The 23,553-nt window shown below is 43.2% G+C and overlaps 1 protein-coding gene across 1 annotated transcript in view; it reads left to right on the top strand.

The window, feature by feature from the left end:
- slc25a26 (solute carrier family 25 member 26) overlaps positions 1 to 23,553 on the top strand; it is a 59,289-nt gene that overhangs the window by 3,878 nt on the left and 31,858 nt on the right. Inside the window, exons 4-5 of the mRNA XM_029431043.1 lie at positions 5,862 to 5,966; positions 6,445 to 6,492. Of these exons, the coding sequence (XP_029286903.1) occupies positions 5,862 to 5,966; positions 6,445 to 6,492 (153 nt within the window). The remainder of the gene's footprint in view (positions 1 to 5,861; positions 5,967 to 6,444; positions 6,493 to 23,553) is intronic.

Genomic DNA, 23,553 nt, shown 5'->3' with positions numbered 1-23,553 from the left:
CCACTATACAAGGGGGCAGCAGGGGGGGTGTGTACGCGGTTTTGGCTGTAGGCCCCGGGATCCAGCTGGGTGAGATAAGGGGTCTTCCGCAAGACATTCCCGGCATTTCCCCCACTAGCTGGGTAAAATAAGATCTCATTACTGCCTATTTACTCATCTACTTTCCCAGCTCAGGCCCCCAGACTCTGCCAATTTAGTCTGGGGAATTCAAGCTTGAAACCAACGAGGAGCAGCGCAATTTCCTCAGTCCATCCTGTTCCAATCACTCGCAGTGAACCACAGATTCTGAGCCATATGGGGGCCACGCATATTCACATTGGCATGAAGGGGGGGTAGAAAGATAGAGGGGGCAGTATGGAAAGAGGAATGCCCCCCTGCTATACCACCGTGGCTTTCTTCAAAATACTAGGTTTTTAGTATTCATGGCTTTTGGATGGATGTCATTTAGCCAAGTTTTTTGCATGTTTACGAAATGGGATTATTCCACATGGAAGGGTGTTCACTGTGCTTGAGTTTAGCCGTGTGTTGTTGTCTCACAGTGTTGAGAAGAGGACACATGTTACTCTTATATTAGCACAAATTCAATTAGAGTTGTTTCTATCCTCTGGTCGTCACAATCAATGTAGCAGTAATTGCAGATACTGTAGGAGTGTAGCCATTAACATTCAGGGCACTTTGTCTATGGCACAGTCCAGATGAGTGTGAAAGGTGAGGCTAAGGTTGCGCCTACCTTTTAACCCCTTACCCGCTGTTGTGGATTTGAGCACATCAAAGGCACAAATCCTCGGAGCGGAGCTCAGCGGAGCAGGCGCGGTATCCCACTGCATTCTGAAAACTGGATACGTCTTGTTCAAAGAGAGTAATCTTCAGGCTTAGCCATGAAAGGCCTACCCTAGTGCTGCCCCCGAGTCAGATGCAAGGCCTAAACGCCCGCACTATGATGCAATTGCTGCCATATGACGCTGTGATTTTGAATTAAAAGTTATTGTACTGAGGTTCTTACACAAGCGTGGCTGAGTTTTTGTGCAGGTGTGTGCGATATACTTGTTTTGTGTAGTACTGAAACAATTGAAACGATTTGAAGAGGTCACCATGGCCTCTGGAAAAGTGTGGTAGCCAAAGCTACTTCATCACATTTTAGACCAAATGATTATTGAAAAAAGATAGTTGCAGCCCTAGTTTTGTCTCTTCGTCATACATTTTGAGTCCTTTTGTTATCCTCATTTCATTTTTTTTAGTATATCGCTTCATTTTGATTTGTCATTATGAGTTCTGTCGAGGTAGGTTCTTTCTCTACAAGGTCATTCAAGCCATGCTTTATGAAGAAGAGCATCTCATATGATGATTTCAGCGCTGTAAAAGGCCTTTTCAAAATGGCCACTCCCCGCTGTTGAAGTTGAGAGATCTCTCTATCTGTAAGGTACCTGCTCACTTCAGTGTTTGTATTCTCAAGGTTTAAGCCACCATCACTTCTTTAAGTCCTTCTCGTGCTCTTAAAGAAGACAGCCGTCCCACGTGCTACCCCCTTTATCATCTAATTATTATATTAATAATATTTTCATTGGCATTGTTTCATCTTCCCCTCTGCATTATATGCTCTGTTCTGCCAGTATAAGACGTGGTTACTTGTTTTATCGTGATTCTCTGTTGCTCTTCCACCTCCTTGTCTCTCTCTTGCCGGGAGTCGCTGCAGGCTTTGACGCACAGGAACTTAAAGAAGAAGAAGAAGAAGCAGCAGCTTGTCTTTTGTTCCTTGTCCTCACTTCCACATCCCAGCCCATGAATCGTTCCCCAGGAGTCCATTTAGTTGTGTTTTACCAACTGTTTCCACTCAGAAACATTCACAACAGCAGCTTTATGAGTCTTATTGCTTTGATAATGCTGTCCCCAAGCCTCCCTGTATCATGATGCCATCGACTGGTAACACACTTACAAGATGTGGACTTCTGTGTCTTACGATCATACCAGAGAGAGTTGTAGCTTGTAGTAAGTATGATATGGGATTGGAAAGAAAAGAGAACACTTATACAGACTTAAATCTAAGCATATTTGATCTTTTATAGTCGAGCCTTTAGTCTAGCAGATATTCATCCAGCATGTACAGTAAGGACACGCCTCATCACGGTTATCACCATATGTGAAGAATCATAACTTACAGGACTTATTACTAAACTAAGTGTAAAGTTCAATCACTAAATAATGACTTTCTTCAGAATACAGACATAAAGCAGACATTTACTCCAGCGGTTTGATGGTGGTCTTCAAATGTCACTTAACGCCGGGCTTAGCGTGTAAACTTCGGCAGGACAGACAGAAACAGGGAGGACAGAGAGGAGAACTATCATAAGTTTTAGAGAGAAAGAACTAGAGAGGGTCAAGACATTGAGAGAAATCTCCCTCCGCCATAAGCGCCCTGGTGTTTGTGCGAGTGCGGTGATGGGACGCTCCCATAAAGAATGTGTAAGCTGATGGCGTCTGTCAGGCTCTAGCAGGCTGTTATCCAGCCATTAGATCAGATTTATCTTCATTCCCATTCGCTCGACGTCTGCCCTGAAAGCTCATTTGTCAAGGCCAGGCGGCGGGTTTCTCTCGCATCTATAAATCCCCCCCCCCCCCACCACCACTACCTCACGTCTGTGGGAGGATGTACTGGAAAATACAGTGTGACATGACAAGATGGGGGGACAGCGAGAAGGAGGGAGCGGGAGGGAGGAGTTTTGGGGGTAGAAACTGGCAGCCACTTAACTTGGCACTGAGAAATAATCCATGCATCGCCTTCGAGCAGCGCCACGCTCTGTGATTTATTGGCTGTTGTTTCAAAGTTGGAGACACTCAGCATCCTCATCTCTTCCCTTTTTCTTCATGACCTTTTTCTTCCATCTTTTCCTTCCTTCCTTTGTCGACCCGTATTTCAGTCTACCTTGACACTTTGATGCGTTTCTTGGACTGGGTGTGCGATCAAAAATCCAGAAAATTCATGGGAATTTGTTACTGGTACATGTGATGGTACATCCTGTGTGTATAAGGGGCAACAATGTAGATTTTGTGGTCTCCACAGGCTTAACTGTATTGCATTTGATGTGACATTGAGTGGGAAAGCACTATTCTTCCACCATAGATTAGTGTTAAAGGGTTTTATAGTCTGTTCAGTTCCACTTATTGTATCTTGATCCATCAAGATGTGTTTCTGCTGGAGTAATGCTGTTCAACAGAAGCTAAAGTTAGTGCTATATTTCAGCTGCATTTCCTCTCTGGTAAATGATCTGTTTTGGTGGTGAATACTGTATATTTTAATGAGTTGTTTTCTCCTTATAGCGCCAAATGGTAATCCTGTTCTTGAATTGACTGACCACTGTGCCATGAGCTGGTAAAAGAGGGATGTAGCGAGGGGAGGGGGGGGGGGGGGGGGGGAATGAATCTGCCTATTCATTCACTGGCTATGCCCATAATGTGCTGTGAGTCTCTGCTAATTTCCCATTCCTTACTGTGGTTCGCCCGTGATTGAGTGCCGTCTTCTTACCTTGTTGTTTGGCGGCCTGTGCTGGAAATTGAAAACACGCTCTGTCATTTGGATTAACAACAACAGGCCAAGAGAAACTGAAAGGCTCCAATCACAGGCAGGCAGCCTCCTAATTAACGCTGCTTGACGAATCCAACAGCTTGTAAATAAAGATGAATGGTTGCAGGAATTTAAAAGACTGCCAATGGGTTTATAATAACTTTACACGCCAGAGGAAAGCATCGAGAATGAAGGGCAAGCAAAGTAGGCAAAGAAACGGGCGTCTGTCGTCCTGACAACCTTTCACGTACAGCCCTCCACTAATCGTGAGGTAACAAGCCTGACTGGTAATGAAGGGCGCCTAAATCTTTCATTTTCTTTCGTTAGTTCTTTCTTTCAAAATGTGATGACACACGAGGATATGACACTATTATCATTTTAAAGCCCCAGCCGTATTTTATTATGCCCTGATTCATCCCAATTTTCTGCTGTTTTCATAGATCTGAAATGGCCTCAGAGGCTGCGCGCTTCATCTTCTATCCACTCAACATCATTCTCCCCACCCCTAGGCGCGCAAATGACTCCCAAATAAACAATGTCCCTAATTTATTTAGTATAATCTCTGGCTCATTCCGCCTTCCCCTCTGCAGTGACAGGAGAGGAAAGGCCGTCTCAACTCCAGGCCCCCGATCCAATTACATCAGTAATTACTTGTCATAGCCACTTTCTTTCTATTTAGCTGCCTTATTCTGGTCCTTTGGAGAATTGGTTTGGGGAAAACATGATGTACAATGTATTATAAATGGTAACTTGACCAAAGGGAGGGCAAATGAGATCTCTGAGATGGATGCAGCCAGCTTTACTTATCGCAGGAAGGCGCTGCAGGTGAGTGTTCGGCCACTTGGTGGTACTGTTGCACCATGGGTAGACTGCAGCCAGACTATGGTCATACTCACCTGAAATACCAATAAGAATTGCTCTGAATTCTTCATAGGCATTCAAGTCTTTTGTTTTTGCTCTCATGTACAGAGAATGAGGTTTATGTGCTCATTGTGCACTGAAGAGAGGAAGAACTGACATAGTGATGCAGTGTAGTCAAAACAAAGCTGAGAAATGGAGCAAATTATAATCAATAGTCATTAGAACTTTTATGATGCAGAACCAGAACTCTGCTCGTACAGATTTGCATGTGATGTCTGTAAAAGTCTTCTTCAGCTCAGTCTGTGATTTCACTTGACTTCCAGGACTGCTGACTTATTCCTTCTCCGTTTGTGCTCCACGTACATTCACGTTTGTGCTCGTCACACGTCCTTGGTGTCTGGCAGAGGAGAAGAGTGGCTAACAGACGTGAGCCCTCTAACAGCTGTCGCGGTAGCCTTCTCCCCCTCCCAGACTACGGTAATAGAGCCTTATCCTCCAGGGCCCATCACCTGTAAAACATTTGATGGGGCCCAAATGCTGAATCAGTATGGATAGCTGAATGGAGAAAGAGCAAAACAGGAAAGGGATGCATTTTTATCTTCATTTCCGTGCCTTCACCACTCTCTCTCTCTTTGGTCCTCTCCCACATCCCGCTGCTGTGGTGAGAGGGGCACCAGCAGACTGGCATCTGTATGACCGAGGGGAGCCACAGCAAGGGGCGGCTCACCAATCGCTCTGTAAGATTGCTTGCCGTTAGCCGGTATTTCCGCTCCGATGCAGGATAAATGGAAAATCAAGTCACCAGGTGGGCAGCTGTGCCTGCCTGCCTGCCTGCCTGCCTGCCTGCCTGCCTGCCTGCCTTTAGGGCGATGGGAGTTTTGAATCATAAATATTCATGTCTATCTTCACTAGCTGTTGGCAGTCCATATTTTTGTTGACATATGGTGGATGGGTTGGAACTTGTAGCGGGGAGTGTGGTTACTGAGGTGTGCATGTGTGTGTGTGTGTCTGGATCTATCTAGTGTTTGATGGCAACGTGAGTTCTTTGGACACGGATACACAGTCAACCTGATGACCTTTTTACCTGTTGCTCAGGTGTCATGTCTGCTGTGTGCACTTTTTGTTAATTGGCTAGATTGGATGCTAATTACAGCACTCGTTATCCCACCGGCTCGTTGTAATGGCTCTCCTCAGGCATTGCCATATCACGGCAACCTGCCGCGTAGAACGATACACAGGCTAGTGTTATGTATCTAGGGAGGTGTGTGTGGGTGGGTGAGGAGTCTCTCATGACACACCCACATGCAATTAAGCACAATTATGGATATCAAAAGCCCTTTAGAAGGAAATTCGGTACTTTAGATTGAGATTGCATGTATTCAGGTAACACCACTGGACAGTATCCAGCTGTCTGTTTACCCGTGCTCTTTCCATCGTGTAGGTGGCGTGTCTGATCCGGGTGCCCACAGAGGTGGTCAAACAGAGGACCCAGGCTTCTCCATCATCCACCACCTACCACATTCTGCTGGCTACACTCAGAGACGAGGTACACAGCAGTCAAAGGCACTTTTTTCAAAGGATAACTTTAGTTTATTACAACTTTGATCTATTTTTTTCCATCATTCCTGTCGGTAATAATAAAGGCTTTCAGACCATCTGACAAGTTCTTTGGTTGAAGCGCAACGACACCTTAATCCTTAAGCCCAGCTCTCAGCACTACCTTAATGGGTAACATATTGTTCTTTCGTTTATAACATTTTGAAATGTCATCATAAATGGTAGCAATAAAGAACTAAGTTATAATAAGATGAAATTCTTCTCTTTTCTTTTTCATAATATGATAAATAATAAAATAATAATAAAAAAATACCTTTTTTTATTATTGGCAACTTGTAAAACAATTCCTTTTGTAATACTTTCTTGTGCTGTAAATATTCAATACTTCTTGAAGCACTTTTGTATATGTCAGTGATTGTGATAAATCTGTGTGTGTCTGTGTGTTCTGTCCTGTTATCTCTGAGCAGGGTGTCCGAGGCTTGTACAGAGGATACGGGAGTACGCTCCTCAGAGAGGTACGTTTACTTTTCTCTCGCTCACCTATTCCTTCTTTCATCTCAGTTTGTCTCTCGGCCATCCACCAGTGATAGTGATCACGATCAGTAAGATCCCACACTTGTCTCTGTCTTTGGTAAAGTTTCAGGCAAATGCGAAGCACATCTTGATTGTATTGAAATCAATTTCAAGAGTTTGTACTAAAGACATTTACTAGACTTCTTGAAGGCTGTGTAGTGAATCCTTTTGACGAATATTAAGGTTTTCCACTCTTCTGACTGAAGACGTTTTAATTTCCTCCGGGCTTTATTGAGGTTGGGAATATTAATTTACAGTTTTTTCATCTCATTCAATTACTTGTGCAAGAGGTTCTCCCTCCTATTAGAGGTACATCTGATTAATTAATGCAATTAGTTGCATTATAAATGCAAAACAAAACAGGAATAAATGAGCATTGGGCTGCTCTCGCTTGATGGCCGCTCACCTTTTTGTAATGGAAAAAGCTGCTCTAATCCTTTGATTCATGATCTTCAGTGTAATTGCACCTGCACAAAATAATTGTGGCAAAAGCTGTAAAGATCTCTCAACCCGCCTGATAAGTTTAAATAGACCTGGAAAAGAAAATGAGGAAGACAGGCAGAGGCAGAGAAAATAAGTATATGAAGGTGACACTTGTCTTTCCATCCATTTTTGTTGTGCAGGTGGATAAGGGTGTAATCTAGTCCCCTCCGCTGTGCTAGCCTGTACTTATTTTCTGCCTCACTAAACTGATGTTATTCACGCAAATTCCATCTGGACAGCGGGGGGAAAAAAGGACAACAAGACACTGTGATTTCTCCGAGGGGCTCTGAATAAATGAATACATTTGGAGGCTGGCGCACGGCCTGTGTGCATACTAACACTAGCAGATGAAACACAACGGTGGCGGCAGGGATTTGGGGCACGGAAACGGCAAGGGATGCTCCGCGTCGATTGGCTTTGACGTGTGTCAGGAAGGTAATTCATTTTCTCTCGGCCTCCTTCGTTATCCGCCTATCTCCCTTCTTTTGGACAAGCGACCCTGTCAAGATAAGTTTGTTTACGTGGTTTGGCGTGACGCCTCCCCCCCCCCCCCCTCGCTGGCCCACTAATTGGGGTCCTCTCTGTGCTATATATTCATTAGGGTTCAGAAGGCATTTCTGATGGGCATGATATCACATTAGTACGGGATGTGTGAGGAACGACCGCGGCCGGGAGGCTGGCCTGAACATGGAAGGTGTGACTGAGACGGTTTATATTGTAGCACCAACCCACATCCAGATCATCCTCCCGTACCAGAACAAGTTTTAAACAGTCATGGTGGAGTTTACTCAGCTCCGACTATTGACTCAAAGCCATTAAATTATTCTTTCTTTTGCACCACATTAATCTCTGCTGTGGTCCGCCCTCTCCTTAAAAGAAACTGTCATTGTCTGCTATGTCGGCACATTTTAAGTTCCAGCTGAATAGAGCGTGAAATCAATGATCTTCAGATTGTGGTGAATAAAATTCAGCTGTATTTTAAGTAAGGAGTTTGACTTCATTCTCGAAAATGAAGCCTGGGTGTTAATTAATTTGTATTTGTCTTAAGAAAATACAACCAAACCTAGAGTTTAATTATATTCTATAATTAGTGACGCCTGGTACCTTGACAAGATCCCCTACTGCAAGTTCTCACAGAACACCCTGAGTTTTGGACAATAATACCACCACTAGATGGCATGCTAAGATTATTGCTGCTGTAGATGTTAGTGGTTGACTTTCTCTCATTTCAGCCCAATCCCTTCTCCTCCTGTGCCCCCCCCCCCTCTTTTTCCCTGTCTCTCTGCTCCCATCACACCAATTCAGCTTTATGACATTTATGAGCAGCAGTCACTGCACTGAAAATGATGGCTTTTGTTTTAATGGCAAGCCCTGTATTGTTCTGATCATAAGCGCTGTGAGGTGATCTCGGTTTTGATTTTAAACTGCTCCAATTTGAGCTTGAGTAATGAGCTTGGAATGGGTTATTAGATAGTAATTTAGTAATGTGGTGGTATGGGGGCTGTGGAGGGATAGGTGTAAGTGAAGCTGACGTGTCTGACACAGTCGACTGGAGAAGCTGGAACATCGTCTGATTGGCTCTGACATACGGCCACACTACATACATCTCATACTTGTGCTCTTTCACCCACTCAGTAGGAAAGCCACTTTATTTAAATCCATGTTCACATATTTAAGTGGGTAAGCACAGAGACAAGGAAGGTAATTGAGCTAAATGAGACTGAAACGTGTACGGATGAAAAATGCGTTCCCTGTCTTCCATCTACCAGTGTTATGCATACTTCTCTGAATCAGCCTTAAAGTTTCTCCACCCCAACAGCTGGGACCTGGCAACCTGAGGTACAAGATCTGGCTGTAGGGCTTATGAAACACCTCTCCTTCCAGGCTCCTCCCCACCACTCTCTTTATCCTCCTCCTCTTTCTCCATCATGTGGTTTGGCTGAATTGGATTTTAACTATTGCCAACAGGCCAAATTACATCGCTCCAACTTCTTTCTGCAGATATATCCTGTTTTAGGTTTTTAGTGAGCTACAGGTTGGTGGGCGACAAAATGAAAGAAAAAACAACGTTACAACAAATTTGTTTTGGCTTTTTGCCTTTTATTGGATAGAACAGTCTAAGAGAGACAGAATGTGGGGGGACAGATAAGGGACGACATGCAGTAAAGGGCTGCGAGCTTGATTCAATCCCGGGTTGCTGCGGTAAGGACTCAGCCGTAGTACACGGAGCGCCCCATGACTTTAACAATTATCAAAATAGTTGCCTATTAATTTCTGTTGACCCAGCACACACCGGCCCCCGACCACATTTTCTCACTCTCATTCTCATCATCCGAGCTGGACCCTTTTGCCCCTCAGGATTCTCGAACCTCCACTTCGGTGTGTTTGATTCCCCTGGTTGTTTACCTCGGTTGTTGAAGTGTGTACATTGAGATATGATTGAGTTATGATGGGTCCATACAGAGCAGTGAGGAGCTTTTGCTTGCTCTGCTGGGATGCTGAGGTTGAAAATGTATCGACAGGCACGCAGCAGAGCTGAGCTGACCCCCACCTGGCCCTTTTTTGGAAAGGAGCCACTTTTCACCGTCTGTGACGCAGGTTCAAACAGGAGAGGTGAGAGGAATCACGCTCATATCCTGTCTCTGTGCACACTGATCCAGAGAGGCTCATGTTTATACACCCTCATATGACTAACACAGAGCAGAGGAGAGACAGAGCAGAAAGAAGGAAGACAGACAGGCCAGGGGAAGCAAAAAGTGTTTATTTTCCTCTCCACACTGTATGTAAAGGCAGGATTTGTGGGACACGTTTAGAGGCGCGGAGGCTTCCTCCTGCTTTGTGTTTAGACTTGGACCTCAGAGCTGCTGCCGTTAGTCTCTCAGACAGCAAACCGACTTTTCTAAATGGCTTCAAGACTTCAAAAAGTTTAACAAGACTGGATTAAATTAAATGGGAAAATGTCACACTGGCAAAAAAATAGAAACCAAACCAAGGAAAATATTAAACTGTCGGTTGAAAATGAATTACAACGCCTACCAGCGAGATTACTTTGTTTTCTTGTTTTCATTTTGGACTGTTTGTGACATTTTCAATTTGTTTTTTATTTATTTTATCAGCCTCTGCAAGCCAGTACAATAATAAAGGACGTTTGTCTCTATTGGTTTCAAAAATGCAATGTTTTAAAGAATATGAGCTACTGGTGCTACCTTATCTGTTTACACTGTGATCAATGAGAAGCCCAAGAGTCCTCAGGAAACCTGTTGACCTCTGTAGATGTGACCCTTGACATGACTTGACCCATTGAAGAGTGTTTGACTGCTTCTGTGATAAGAAGAAACAATAGAAGAGTGTTGGCTATGTAAGTGTTTTCAATGTATCGTGGATGTAGTTGGATCTGGCATTAAATTAGCACAAACATACTCCTCAACTTGAAACTTTTCAAGAAATGTTTAAAATTATTTCACAGGCATCCAAAAGCAGCCAAATAAAAAGCTATAGCGTGGCACCGGCCTGATGTGACTGTTCACATTGTGAGTTTTGAGGTATGGAATATCACTTTGGAACGCCAACCTGCCTTTGAGTTGTTTGCAGGTCGAGCCGACCCTTGTTGGAAGAGTGATGGCCTTCTTAAGCTTCAGAGAGCGACTCCTCTTCGTCACTGGATGATCTCTATCACTTTACCACACATGTCACACCAGGGATTAATGGTTTACTCCCACCATCACTCTGGATGATTGATGGATGGGCTTCTGTTCACCGCGACTGGCTGCACCTGTCATTCACATCAGTGTAGTTGTGTGAATATAATTGTGTATCTTCACTTTCTTCTGTGCTTCATTATACCGCCATGCTGGCCCATGCACCTTTTATTACATCCCCCTCATACATCCAGTCCCTCTCAACGTTGACATTGGCACGGTGGCTTTTGCTGCAAATCTAACTAACCCTTAGGAACCTTCCTAAGATCAACACGTGGTCTTATTAATGACTTCTACAGTCATGTATTTAAGGAGTTAGCTGCCATGCTGTCAGACCCCCATGTGTGCTTTCTTCTCAGTGCGGACTTGGCCGGCGGGACAGTGCAGGGCTTTCTGCGGTTTCCTGTTGAGGATGATGCATTGGAAGTCTGTGCCACTGAGAGCCATGGATCACACGCTTATGTTAAGTACGTTTGTCCCCATTGAGCTCTTCAATCCACTCAAAAATCCATCATCGTGGCTGTAATTCGTAACGCGGGGATTCTCTGTGTATTTCTGCGTCTCTGAGTGGAGACTTATTACCGATTCCTACTGCTAGACATTTATTCCAGGAAAAAAGACATTGTTTATGACAGATATAGTATTATTATTTTTTTTTTATGCCTCTCCCCTCTGCTGCATGTGTGAGTGCTGTGGACGGGACCACGGAGGCCATGCTAGTCAGTGTGTCTTTCTCCGGGTCTCCGGGCTATGTTTGCTTCCCACAACTTAACGCATGTTTGTCTCAATCCAAGCAGAAAACCTTTGGTGCTCCACATGTGTTTCTAATAATGCACAGCCCCGACTGCCTGGCAAGGGACTGAGGGTTGGAGAGTGGGAGGGTATGTAACGGAGGGGGGTAGTAGGCCTGGAAGAGAGGGAAAAGGGACAGCAGTGGTTTGGATGTCATGTGGAAGGAAATAAGTGTCAAGAGTTTGCTCCTGCATGTTGGAGTCTGGTGCCAGTACACAAGATTGAGAGTGATGCATTATTCCCTTGACGACAATTCTTGCAATGTAGATTTTGTTTGAATTGGAAACCTGTTCCACTTGAGTTTAGCAGACATTGAAGTGACATAATACCCTAACTGCCTAAATACTGTAATCCCATCTCAATCAGTCAGCCTATTATAAAGTCACTGGGAGAGACCTTTACACAAGTTAAACCTTCAATCAGAGGCACTCTAAATAACAGTAACGTCTTATTTTCACTTGGAGTGACAGGAGAGAGTGAGAGTTAAGGGAGTGGAAGGAGGATAAATCAGTGCCGTGCAATAGCCAGACATGGGAATGCACCCGGTAATTACAACACCACTTCTCTTTCATGAGAAGCAACGATGCACATCCTTCACTTGTTCTCCCCTCTTTTCCAAAACCAGTCTCCTCTCTCATTTCTGTGGATTTACAGCAACTTTGAATTCAATATAAAATATGATCCCCTGTGAGTTCAAGTGGCTTTTTGAATGTAAATGCAAATACTTTTCAGACATTGGCATTTTTAAATCACATTAGAATTTGCACAACTTTTTTTTAGTTTGCAAGGTTTCTGCATAAGTGCCCTTTTCCCCAGACAGTCATATGAGTCTCTCCAGAAGCAGCACCTGCACCCCCCCACACAAACACAAACACAAACACGCACAGCCAAAGCAGCATAGGCCTGCCTCCTTTTCCTCAGTCACAACCATCATCGTGCTAGCAGCAGTGCTTACGACCCAGAAGCATCTGGAACAGACCACCTGAATGTCAAGGGTCACACTGTGATGTCACTGCTTAATGTCTAATGCAAGAAAGAAATATAAAGTGTCACTCGCACCACGGGCATTCACCTCACTCAAACCCCAGCAGAGGTTAGGAGTTCAAACCCATTCATAATTCAACACTCATCTGCATTCATGGCAGACCCAGCTGAAGCGACTGTTTATGTGAGCCACATGGTTTAATATTTGTGCTTGGTATACCACAATAGTAATTCAAACCATGTCAGATTATTGAAAGAATTTAAAAACGTTTTGTACATGTTTGATGCCAACTACGAAAAAGTCTTGTGAGAGACCATTGTTAGGTTAACTACTTCTCTTCAGCACACCTATAACAACGTATTCGCCCCAGTGGCTGGGCTCGAGGGATGGTAACCAATCGATCGGTCCACCACTTTGGTCCAGACTGAAATATCTCAACTATCGGATGGAATGAAAACATGTACAGCAATTCATGTTCCGTAGAGCAGCGATTTTCAACCAGTGTGCCGTGAGAGATCGTCAGGTGTGTCGTGGGAAATTAGCCAACTTTTTAAAATCTGGTTTAAACTTTTTTTTTTTTTATCAATTTTCTCCGACGGCACTCGTACCGGAGCTCCGATAGCACCCCACCTCACACCGGAGCCCCGACAGCACTTGCACCGGAGCTCTGACAACACCCCCCCCCTCGCACCGGCGCTCCGACAGCATACATATATATCCCCCCCAACGGAACCCTGTGCCCCCTGAAATTCAAGTTTTGGATTTTTTCTTGCCTTGCACATTCACATTCCCTCCTCTCACACACACCTACTGAGTGGAGGAAAGGAGAGGAGTGAACTATGCACCAAACCTCAGACAGCACCCCCTCCCCCACCCCCCTCTGTCGCACAAACTTGTTTGAGAAACACTGTTATAGAGGGTATTTTGCCCAGATATGAATACAGGTGTGCCTTGAGATTTTGGCTTGGTCTTTGCTGTGCCTTGGCCACAGAAAGGTTGCAAACCACTGGTCTAGAGGATGAATCTTACTGACTTTGGTGATCCTCTGACTTATCAGCGAGCGTCACCTTGACGACTTTGGTTTGAGATAAATAATAAGGCAAATATTGAATGGATTGCTAAGAAATTTGGTCTAGATATTAAAGGTCCCCAGAGGATGATTTCACTTCAGACGTAAGCTGTTTTAACCAGTAAACACTCCAATGGCTAAAGAGAAGAGTACCAGCCATAGAAATTCAAATGTTATTAACTAAAGGCCCTTAACCAATAGTGTCAATTATATCAACTATATCAAGACGATGTCAGAGACCAGTCACCAGAAAACGGCAAACAAGAAGGCAGTGATTAACTAAATTATGAAATGGAAATGAATGAAATTACCAAGAATATAATGCCAGTTTAGCACCTTCATTTGTTTTTATTTTATTAGCGTAAAGATGAAATATTAGTGCAATATTTCATATCCACAGATGTGTGTGATATGTGCCTTTTTGTCGAGGGCCTGCAACGGATTGATCAGGTCCATGCAAGGCTTTGTTTACTCATTCATCTGTGTGTGCACTTTCAAAGTGGCTGAGTCCCTGCCAGTATACATGGCTCTTAGTACGGAGATTCTGTTATTCCCAGCTGTGCTGTTGTTCTCTGATTCCCAGCTGATAAGGTATGTTTGTGTTAATGAGAAACAGAGAGGGAAACATTTCAGTTGTACGTCAGGCAGTGGTTGGTTGAAAGAACTCTAGTGTGTGTGTGCGTGTGTGCGTGTGTGCGTGTGTGAGTGAAAGTAAGCAGCAGTATTCTGGACCTTCCTGTCCGCTTTACTCTAGTTTGCACTCTTTCCTTTAAAGAGAAACTCTCACGTCATTGATTGTTACCTGTATTTATAAATACAAACGTGTTTTAAACATATTGCTGGAAAAATGTTTTTCGCTTTTGACTTTTCATAAAATACCCAGTCTTCATTGCAAATGCCGCCCTGGCACGATGTTTTGCCGGACAAAGCAACCACAATTTTGCATTTACTGTTAAAATACAAAACAACTGTACGACAGTGACATTTTTGTGTGACAACATAGGCAGCTAATCTTTGCTAATATGTTAGCAGCTATTTTAGCATTATTTTTACATTGTTGGCTGTATACAAGTTTGATTACGCACCCACTTGTTTCTGATCATACTGGTTGTGCTGCAACAGAATCTGACAGAAAGATGCAGCCTGTGGTAAAAGTTAACTACTCCATAATAGGATGGTTCTGTTGAGCAGACCTGTGTGTTACATTTTGGCTAAGTTCTCACAGCTAGTTTATTTGTTGCTTGCTCTGTCAGTTTGAATTGTTCAGGTTAGCATTGCTGGTGGATAGCGGTTTGTCCCTTGTTGGCGGTTTTTCGGCTGATTTAACCAGTGAACTCTGATGGCTGACTGGCTGTTTGGCTTTAGCAAATCAGTACATGACTGCAAATATGAGATAGAAAGAATGTTTAAAAGTGTGTTTCCCTTTAAGAAATATGCTCTCAGTGGCCTCTACGCTTCTCAACCAGCTGTGTAGCTGGCTAACGCTGCACCTTCAACCTCTCCCATACCTAGCAACAACACATTTTCTCTCTGTCCACTCTCCCACGTCCTACCCCTAGCCTCAGCCAGACCCTCAGGCAGCCATACATTTCTCTTCCTGTCAGCAGCTAATTGGTCAACCCTCAGGGCATCCTGTGTCGCACCACCCCACCATTCAATGGCTAATATGCACTCTGCCATTGATGTCATCTGCCAGTGGCTGTGACAGATCCAAACTTTCAAGTTTTTCCAACAAACTCTTTCATTGGATCAATATATAAGCAATACATGATGTTAAAAACAGTATATTTTCCCTTTAATCCCAATAGTAATGTTCCTGCTTCACTACATTAGCAGCATGCTATACTTCACACCCCTTCATTAAAAGCTGTGGACGAAAAGAAGCATCAGGTCCGTTGATAAAGACGTTTGTGTTTTTCCCTTTCGTGCCTTTGCCTGTTCTGTATCAGGCGTTCATTTTAAAGCAACACTCTGTGCACAGGTGGGAGGAAGAAAAAAATCACCAGCACAACATAAATATTATTCAGAGTTTCTGGGAAGCATTTCTCTCATGTCGAAGGAATTGCTCTCTTGAATCTTTGCCAGCACATCGTGTGTGTGCCCCCCCCCCCCCCCCCCCCCCCCCCCTCACACACACACTACCTATCCTCCCTCCCTCTCTCTCCCTCCACCTCAGAACAAGTCTTAATTTGTCGGGAATATTACTGCCCTGTGCCGACATTCGCCGGGGCTGCGTTGGAGACCAGGTGCGATTTAGATTTGCTCACGGGAGATGTGCTGCAGCTCAAACCTCTCCCTAGTTTGGCTCGTTTAAACACTCACATGGACATACACATATACACATACACACATACACATATACACATATACACATATACACATATACACATATACACATATACACATACACACATACACACATATACACATATACACATATACACATATACACATATACACATATACACATACACATACACACATATACACATATACACATATACACATATACACATATACACATACACACATACACACATACACACATACACATATATACACATACACATATACACACTCTACACTGCCCTTGGCATTCAAAATCAGATGGAATTCTTCAGCAAGTGCACTCACTCGCGATCTAGTTTTTACAGTGCCGGGGAGCTGGAAAGGTTGGGATGAGTGATTGCTAGTCGCTTAAGGCAGAACACTCCTCATAGTTACACAGCATAGGCCTTAAAGGGACACATGCTCATGCTGCAGGATGCTTGTCCTCCAACACTCTAATCTGTGACAAATTTAGGTTTTGAGAAACTGCATTGAGCACAGGGGGAGTTATGCTTTGTCTGTGTTATAGGTTTAGATAGGCATATGATTTGTGTGTGTGTGTGTGTGTGTGTGTGTGTGTGTGTGTGTGTGTGTGTGTGTGTGTGTGTGTGTGTGTGTGTGTGTGTGTGTGTGTGTGTGTGTGTGTGTGTGTGTGTGTGTGTGTGTGTGTGTGTGTGTGTGTGTGTGTGTGTGTGTGTGTGTGTGTGTGTGTGTGTGTGTGCGTGCGTGCGTGCGTGCGTGCGTGCGTGCGTGTGTGCGCATGGGGGTTCTGTTTTCTGTTATAGGGAGAGCAGGCCTTGGCTTCCACTAACCAGCACTATACAACCACCAAGAGAGAAGTAATCCAAGCTTCTCTTTCTCTCTTTCGCTCTTTCTCTCCGGCCCTCTCAGTTTCCCCCTCCGGCCCCTCCCTTCTCCCCCAGGCCTCTCTTATGAAGTGAGAGGCCAAACACAGGCCCGGAGTGCCGGATCAGGCTCCCTCTATCGATTGACTTTATTTATGTGTTTGTTTATTTATTTAAAAGGCCCCGAACCCCTCTGTCCCTGAGGTGTACTTAGGTGCCACACACACACACACTCTCTCTCTCTCTCTCTCTCTCTCTCTCTCTCTCTCTCTCTCTCTCTCTCTTCCCCCCCCCCCCCCCCCCCCCCCCCCACATACACATTCCTCCTGTGCTCCTATGTTTAGCCAGGGTTTTCACAGCGTCACTGTTGGGTGTGACGTGTGTCATCACTGCAGTAACTAGGTGTGACATTAGATCATATGTGCACGCACAACTTCCAGTGTTTAGAAGCTGCCCATAATAGGCAAATAATTAACGTGGTTGAAATGGGTACGAAGTTGGAGAAGTCGATAGGCTAGCGTAGCCTTATTTACAGTTGCTAGTTGATGATGAGATATTATCATTTATCGACACAATGGAATCAAATTCTGATTCAGAAGAAGTTATGGTTACAACTAACAATTTAGTTTTTGAAGAGTTTTTTTTTTTTTGGTTCATCAATATTAAATTGCCATTTTCCATATTAATTGTCAACAATAAAGTAAATACAAATACATAAGAAATATTTTTATATTTTCTTTTCTTTTCTGGAATTTTAGAGTTTATCATATTTGTATTTCAAGGTCTTGAAGAAATAGTAATCAGTATATATGGTAATTCTTTAGGATTGTTTAAAGGACCCATATCATGATATACAGTATGTCTATATTAAAAATATTCTTAAAAAAAATATTTATTTCATCCCCTGGCCCAAACTGGTATTCAAGAACAGTCCAGCTGGAGTTATTTTAGGGAAATAATTGCTGCCCCCCCACTCACCGTTTACTCAGAGCTCAGGGTATTGCAACATGCATCCTTATCACATATCTGTCATACTTCATTAGAATAGCACTAACCAGCTACACATGCCTGTGTGTGTGTTTGTGTGTCTGTTTGTGTGTGTGTGTGCGTGTGCATTTGTATGTGCTTGTGCTTTCTATGGCATGTGCACTTTTTAGAGCTTGTTCTTGTAGTTTTGCCTACGTGTGCGTTACCTCCACATAAACATCCAGAGTGTCCTTCAGCTGACAGAGAAACAGGTCTGGCTTCTTCGTGCTCAGTGACTTTCTTTGGCTTGGCACAGTCGCATATAAAGGTGTCCAACACCACCTGCCTCTCTGCCATGATTAATGACTGATCAGCATTCAACATATTAAAATCTAATCTCTGCCTGTTTGTTATCAGTGTGTCACCACAGTCAGTTCCTCTTCATACTTCTGTGACACGCAGCAGATGGAATGTGGGTGTGTCCGCATGTTTGTGTGTACGACTTTGGCAAGTGACTCCAGCGTACAGCCCTGTTGCATTAGCAGGTAATAAATGTGGACTTAGACTCGGGGCTTTGCTCCGCCTGGTGTGTGTGTGTGTGTGTGTGTGTGTGTGTGTGTGTGTGTGTGTGTGTGTGTGTGTGTGTGTGTGTGTGTGTGTGTGTGTGTGTGTGTGTGTGTGTGTGTGTGTGTGTGTGTGTGTGTCTTTTGGTCTTCACATGGACCGTAGTGATTCCACATTTTGAATAAGGCTGCTGTTGATCGCTTCACCATCTGACTCCCATCTGCCTTCTCTTAAAGCTCTCCTCTCCTCTCCTCTTTTCCTCTCCTCCCTTTTCCTCTCCTCTCTTCCTCTCCTCTCTTCTTTTCCTCTCATCTCCTCTCTTCTCCTCTCCTCTCTTTCCTTCTCTCTCCTTCCTCTCCTTTCCTTCATCTCCTCTCTTTCCTCTCTTTCCTCTCATTCTCCTCTCTTTTCCTCTCTTTCCTCTCTTTTCCTCTCCTCTCTTTTCCCCTTCTTTCCTCTCCTCTCCTCTCTTTTCCTCTCCTCTCCTCTCCGGACAGTTAAACTGTTGCTCTAATCTCAACCTGAACTCTTTACTGACTCACCATTTCTTAAAATGACTACCTTAACATTTCAAAGGAGCCATTGTTGATTTTATTTTGCGTATAATTTGAATTTGAGAGAGTACACATCGTCTCATTTGAAATGGAACATTTGATAAATTCCAGATCCACACGTGTAGGAGGTTTTTGCCAAATGGATTTGGACTGGTCATTCAGTATCAAATACTAACATCAGCCTTCTCTGGTTCACAAATATTTTACTCATTTACTCCACATCTGGTGGCAAGAAAAGATCAGAATGTGTTGCAAGTGCACAAGTTGTTGGGTTCAAGATTGCACCACAGTGTCTTGACTGAGTAGTGGTTTTCTTTATTTGTGTCTGGGAAACATATTATAGCAGTAAAGACTGGGAGGTTGTCCTTGCGATGACAGTAAACAATGTCATTAAGTGTAAACTATTGTTGTGACTTGTTTTTAAGTATCACATAAAGAATGACAACATAATGAATCAAACTGTTTGATCAACTTACCATTTTGTGTTTTTTGAGTCGTTTTATTTAATTTTTTTAAATGAACTTGCCACAGTTAATGGTAGTCAATCTATTTTTAGACACGCGAGCGGTCCAACACGAACTGACTGAAAATGTGAATGTCTGAACAACAATGGATTGCCATGAAGTTAGTTGCAGTGGCAGGTTTCTTTGTGGTTTTAAGTGAAATTTCTCAATAACCTTTTCGAAGGATTGCCATGCCATTTGGTACAGACATGTATGCCCCTCAGATAATTGGTGATCCCATAATTTTTAATCTAGAGCTTTTAATTTGTCATCAGCCTCAGCTGTACTCGGCAAACATCCCCCCCAAATTAAGATGGTGCACATGTGGACGTTAACATTTAGCTCAAAGCATTGCTAAGCCTAAGTACCAACACTCTCATTCGTCAACATGTCACGAAGCTGGAGTGCCAACAAAGAAGAAGCCAGCGAAAAAGTTCAAACCAAGCTGAACTTTTGCTTTAATGGCAAGACGATGCTTCCTCCACATTCCTGGTAGTACTTTTTACCTTAAACGCCCAATTTCTACTGTTTACGTTGCGGTCAACTAGATGAATGAAAAAGGTGTTGTCGCCATCTCACTGGAACCTCAAACAGCCTGGTCTAGCTAACTAGCTTTATACCAACTCAATGGCTAAATATCAGACAAGCTGAGATAAATTTGTTGGAAGCATCTGAACTTTCATTTCCAGTAAAGTTGGTTTTGGAGAGTCATTCCACAGCAGCAGCAGCAGGTAAATGTTTTAAACTGCAAACATTTAGGGATGTGGTACTTTTTGGAAAGGGATCTGTTGGAAAAGATGAATAATGATCACATCTGTTGATTTGGCCATATATACATTTATCTGCTTGTCTATCCATTTTAACATCCATCTTCCTCACTCTTTCTCTCTCCTTCTAAATACTCATCAGTATGCAGAGGCTGCAGTATGACCTATTAAATGTCATTTGTCAAATTGCAGCCAACTGGCTTGCCTGCAATCAGGCTCAATGTGAATATATTTTGACATGTGTTTTTCCTGCCCTCTGCTGAGTGCCTAAGGACCTGTGACAGCCCCAAGCCTCTCTGAATACTAATAAAGTTAGCACTAATACAGTTGGCAAGGACGTACACACACACACACACACACACACACACACACACACACACACACGCACAAACTGGAGCACTGTCAGCAAAATGGCACAGCAGATGCAATCTCCATATTCCTATAATATAATACCTGACAGTCACAGCAAGTGGCACTGTCCCCTTTGATCAGGGACAAATGTGTCAGCCAGCTAACATAAAATCCTGCTACACACACACACACACACACACACACACACACACACACACACACACACACACACACACAGCTGACATATGATTAAGTATGCCGACATATTCATACAAAAATGCAGACCCACACATGCAGGATAGCAGGTCCGTGTGAGAGCTGGTCATGTGTTTCCCAGCAGTGGAATCCAGTCCCTGGAGGCCAGCTGGATGACACAGATGTTTGTGGGCTTTGGGAGCAGATGCTGCTGAGCTCCTGGAGCACAGTTTTTACTTTGTGGCCAAGTCGCAGAGTCATCCTTTGGCATGATGTTTTATTAAAAACAGGTATACAATGGTGAATGTAGCTCTAACCTTAGAGGTGATCAATTGCGATCCTTACTATTCAGTTTGGGGTGCATCAAGACGGCAGAACGCATCAGAAGAAGTGAGGGGTCTGTCTGGTGACAAGGTAGCTTATACAGTAGTTCAGACGGCCAAATGTGTTGCGGCTTTTCAGACATGCCACAAATACTGATAAAAGCAAATAACTTAAATTACGTAAAAGTTTACATAATGAATCATTTTTACTATTATGTGTCAGGATTTTATAAAGATGGCCAAAATGTTTTTTCAAAGCAGAAGATCTTAGAAATCTACATTTTAAGAAAACATTTGTTTGTTTCAAGTATTTGACAATTCTTCATGGGGATTTTATTAAGGCTTATGTCCATGAATATTTTAAATAAAATATGTTTCACAGTTAATTACAATTCCTCCCAGGCGTTGAGTTGCATGTTTGGTCTATGGCGTTTTGCCAGAAACACTTGTTGACCCATTGCTTCTTCACAGTAGATTTAGTTTGTACGGCCACTGGCGTTTTGCAGTAAACTGCAACAAACATTGCGTTGAGCATGAACTCCTTTTGTGGGTGATTGTAGCTGGCGCACATGAGTGTAAACGATGCTTTAGGCTTGCTGAGTCTTTTCTCAGTGCAGAGCCTGGTCAAATTGGACAGATGATGTTGTCGATTTAATTTGGTCTGTTTAATGTCAGCAAATGGTGAAAAAGGCCCATTGATTATGTCCCAGAGCCCAGCTCAAGATGACATCATCAAATTGTTTGTTTTGTTTAATCAACAGTCCTAAACCTAAACAATTGCACTTCACTGTCACACCAAAAAAGGAGCAGAAAATCCTCACAATTTAGAAGATGGAACCAGAGATTGTTTAGCGCTTTTGCATGAAAATGATTTTAGTGAGTAATCCAAACAGCAGATGTCATGAAATGTCACTCTAAACCAGAATTGTGGTGCTAGAGGAAGTCGAGGGATCACCAATGTCAGTAGGATTCATTTTCTGGGAAACATGAATATGTGTACAAAATGTCATGGCAATCCTTCCAAGAGTTATAAAGCAGCTTACATGGCACTACAGTTTGTGAACTATTTCGGTACCTCCCCCATCCCGTAGCTCTAGAAAGGATTACTTATGCCTCTGTTACTTGAGAGTGTGCTTTTTGTGTCAAAATCTTTATGTCAAGTGCAAGGTCATGTTCGCAGACCTCAACAATGTGTTAAACGCACTGGGTGTGTTCGTCTCCATGGTTATCGTTATGATTCGGTTGCTGCTCACATGGCCATGTAAGTGTACTGATTGGCTCAAGCTGGAGTTTAGTGGGATAGTAAAGTTTTGGCAGGCAGAGGAAAACCTCAGTCGTTTTCAATGGACATAAACATCACTGCTCCTCAGCCTTCAGAGTACGGATTTCCTCTGCTAACATTTATATGATCACACTGTTACACGTGTACGTGTAAAATGATGCACTGAAATAGATAACTATGTGCTCTCCATTATTTTTCTTGCAAAGTAAACATTATGATGGTGTAATTGTGGGATCCTGATAATGCTAACAACATCTCTGTTCCGTGTTTTAAATGTGATTAATGGAGTCCTGTCTGTTTTTTTAGGGTTAACATAACGGATCTGTATTGAGTGGCCATCATCCACACACTGGCACGTAGCAAGTTTGTCTTGGCTTCACGGCGCTGAATAGGCCATGGTAGCTGAGGCGATGTACTAGGCAGAGGCATGAGACAGTCAGCAGTTAGCAGCATGGAGACAGTATGGCTGCCTTCATGCTAGCGTAGCGTGGCATGACCCTGGCTGTGTGCTAGTCTACCATGACATAGCTCAGGTCTAAATGTGCCCTCAACACTTGTAGCAGACCTCTTTGTAACTCTAGAATATCAAAGCATGCTATTCTCCCACTGGTCCACTGGTTAGAGAAAATGTCCCCTTTTGACTTCAAGTTCAGCACCTGCAACCAGTTATAACCAGGTGTTCCCTCACAGTGTCCTTAAGCACTACACAGAGCCCCTAACGCTCAGTCACAAGCTGTACACCAGGGGTAATCAACTACAATTCAAAGAGGTCCAGTTAGAGAAAGTTTCTTCAAGCAAAGGTCCAGAGCATCATAATGTCTAACTTGCGTTATGAATTAGTGTGAGATATATTGAAGCAGCCTAGTAGCTGTATCAACGTCTGTACGTCATCAACAACTGACTGTCAAATCTAATAAAGAAAGTACCATTTAAAAACATTTCGACAATATTTATTGTCACTTAACATTGAACTATACAGATATATATATATATATATAATACTGTAGACATGTATAATGTTCTTCTCGGGCTGCATTTAAAAATAAAAGAGAAAATAAATAAAATAGCTTTTTGTGTTGACCCAAAGTCCAAGCACCTCTGAGGGAACATTCATGAGCAAGTTGTTGGCAGTGAATGAGTCAGGATCCTGCTGGATTCATCATATTGGGCTTTGAGATTTTCTGTGACCTCATTTCAGACTTGAGTGTATGTTTGGTCAAAAACGTTGTTCACTTTTCTCTTCTTGGAGAGCGCCATGTGTAGTTATTTTTCTCTCCCTGTCTCCGGCTCACTCGTCT

This window comes from Cottoperca gobio, chromosome 5, assembly GCF_900634415.1.
Source record: "Cottoperca gobio chromosome 5, fCotGob3.1, whole genome shotgun sequence".
Taxonomy (NCBI): domain Eukaryota; kingdom Metazoa; phylum Chordata; class Actinopteri; order Perciformes; family Bovichtidae; genus Cottoperca; species Cottoperca gobio.
The sequence above is the reverse complement of the archived record's forward strand: the minus strand, read 5'-3'. Positions and strand labels throughout refer to the sequence as shown.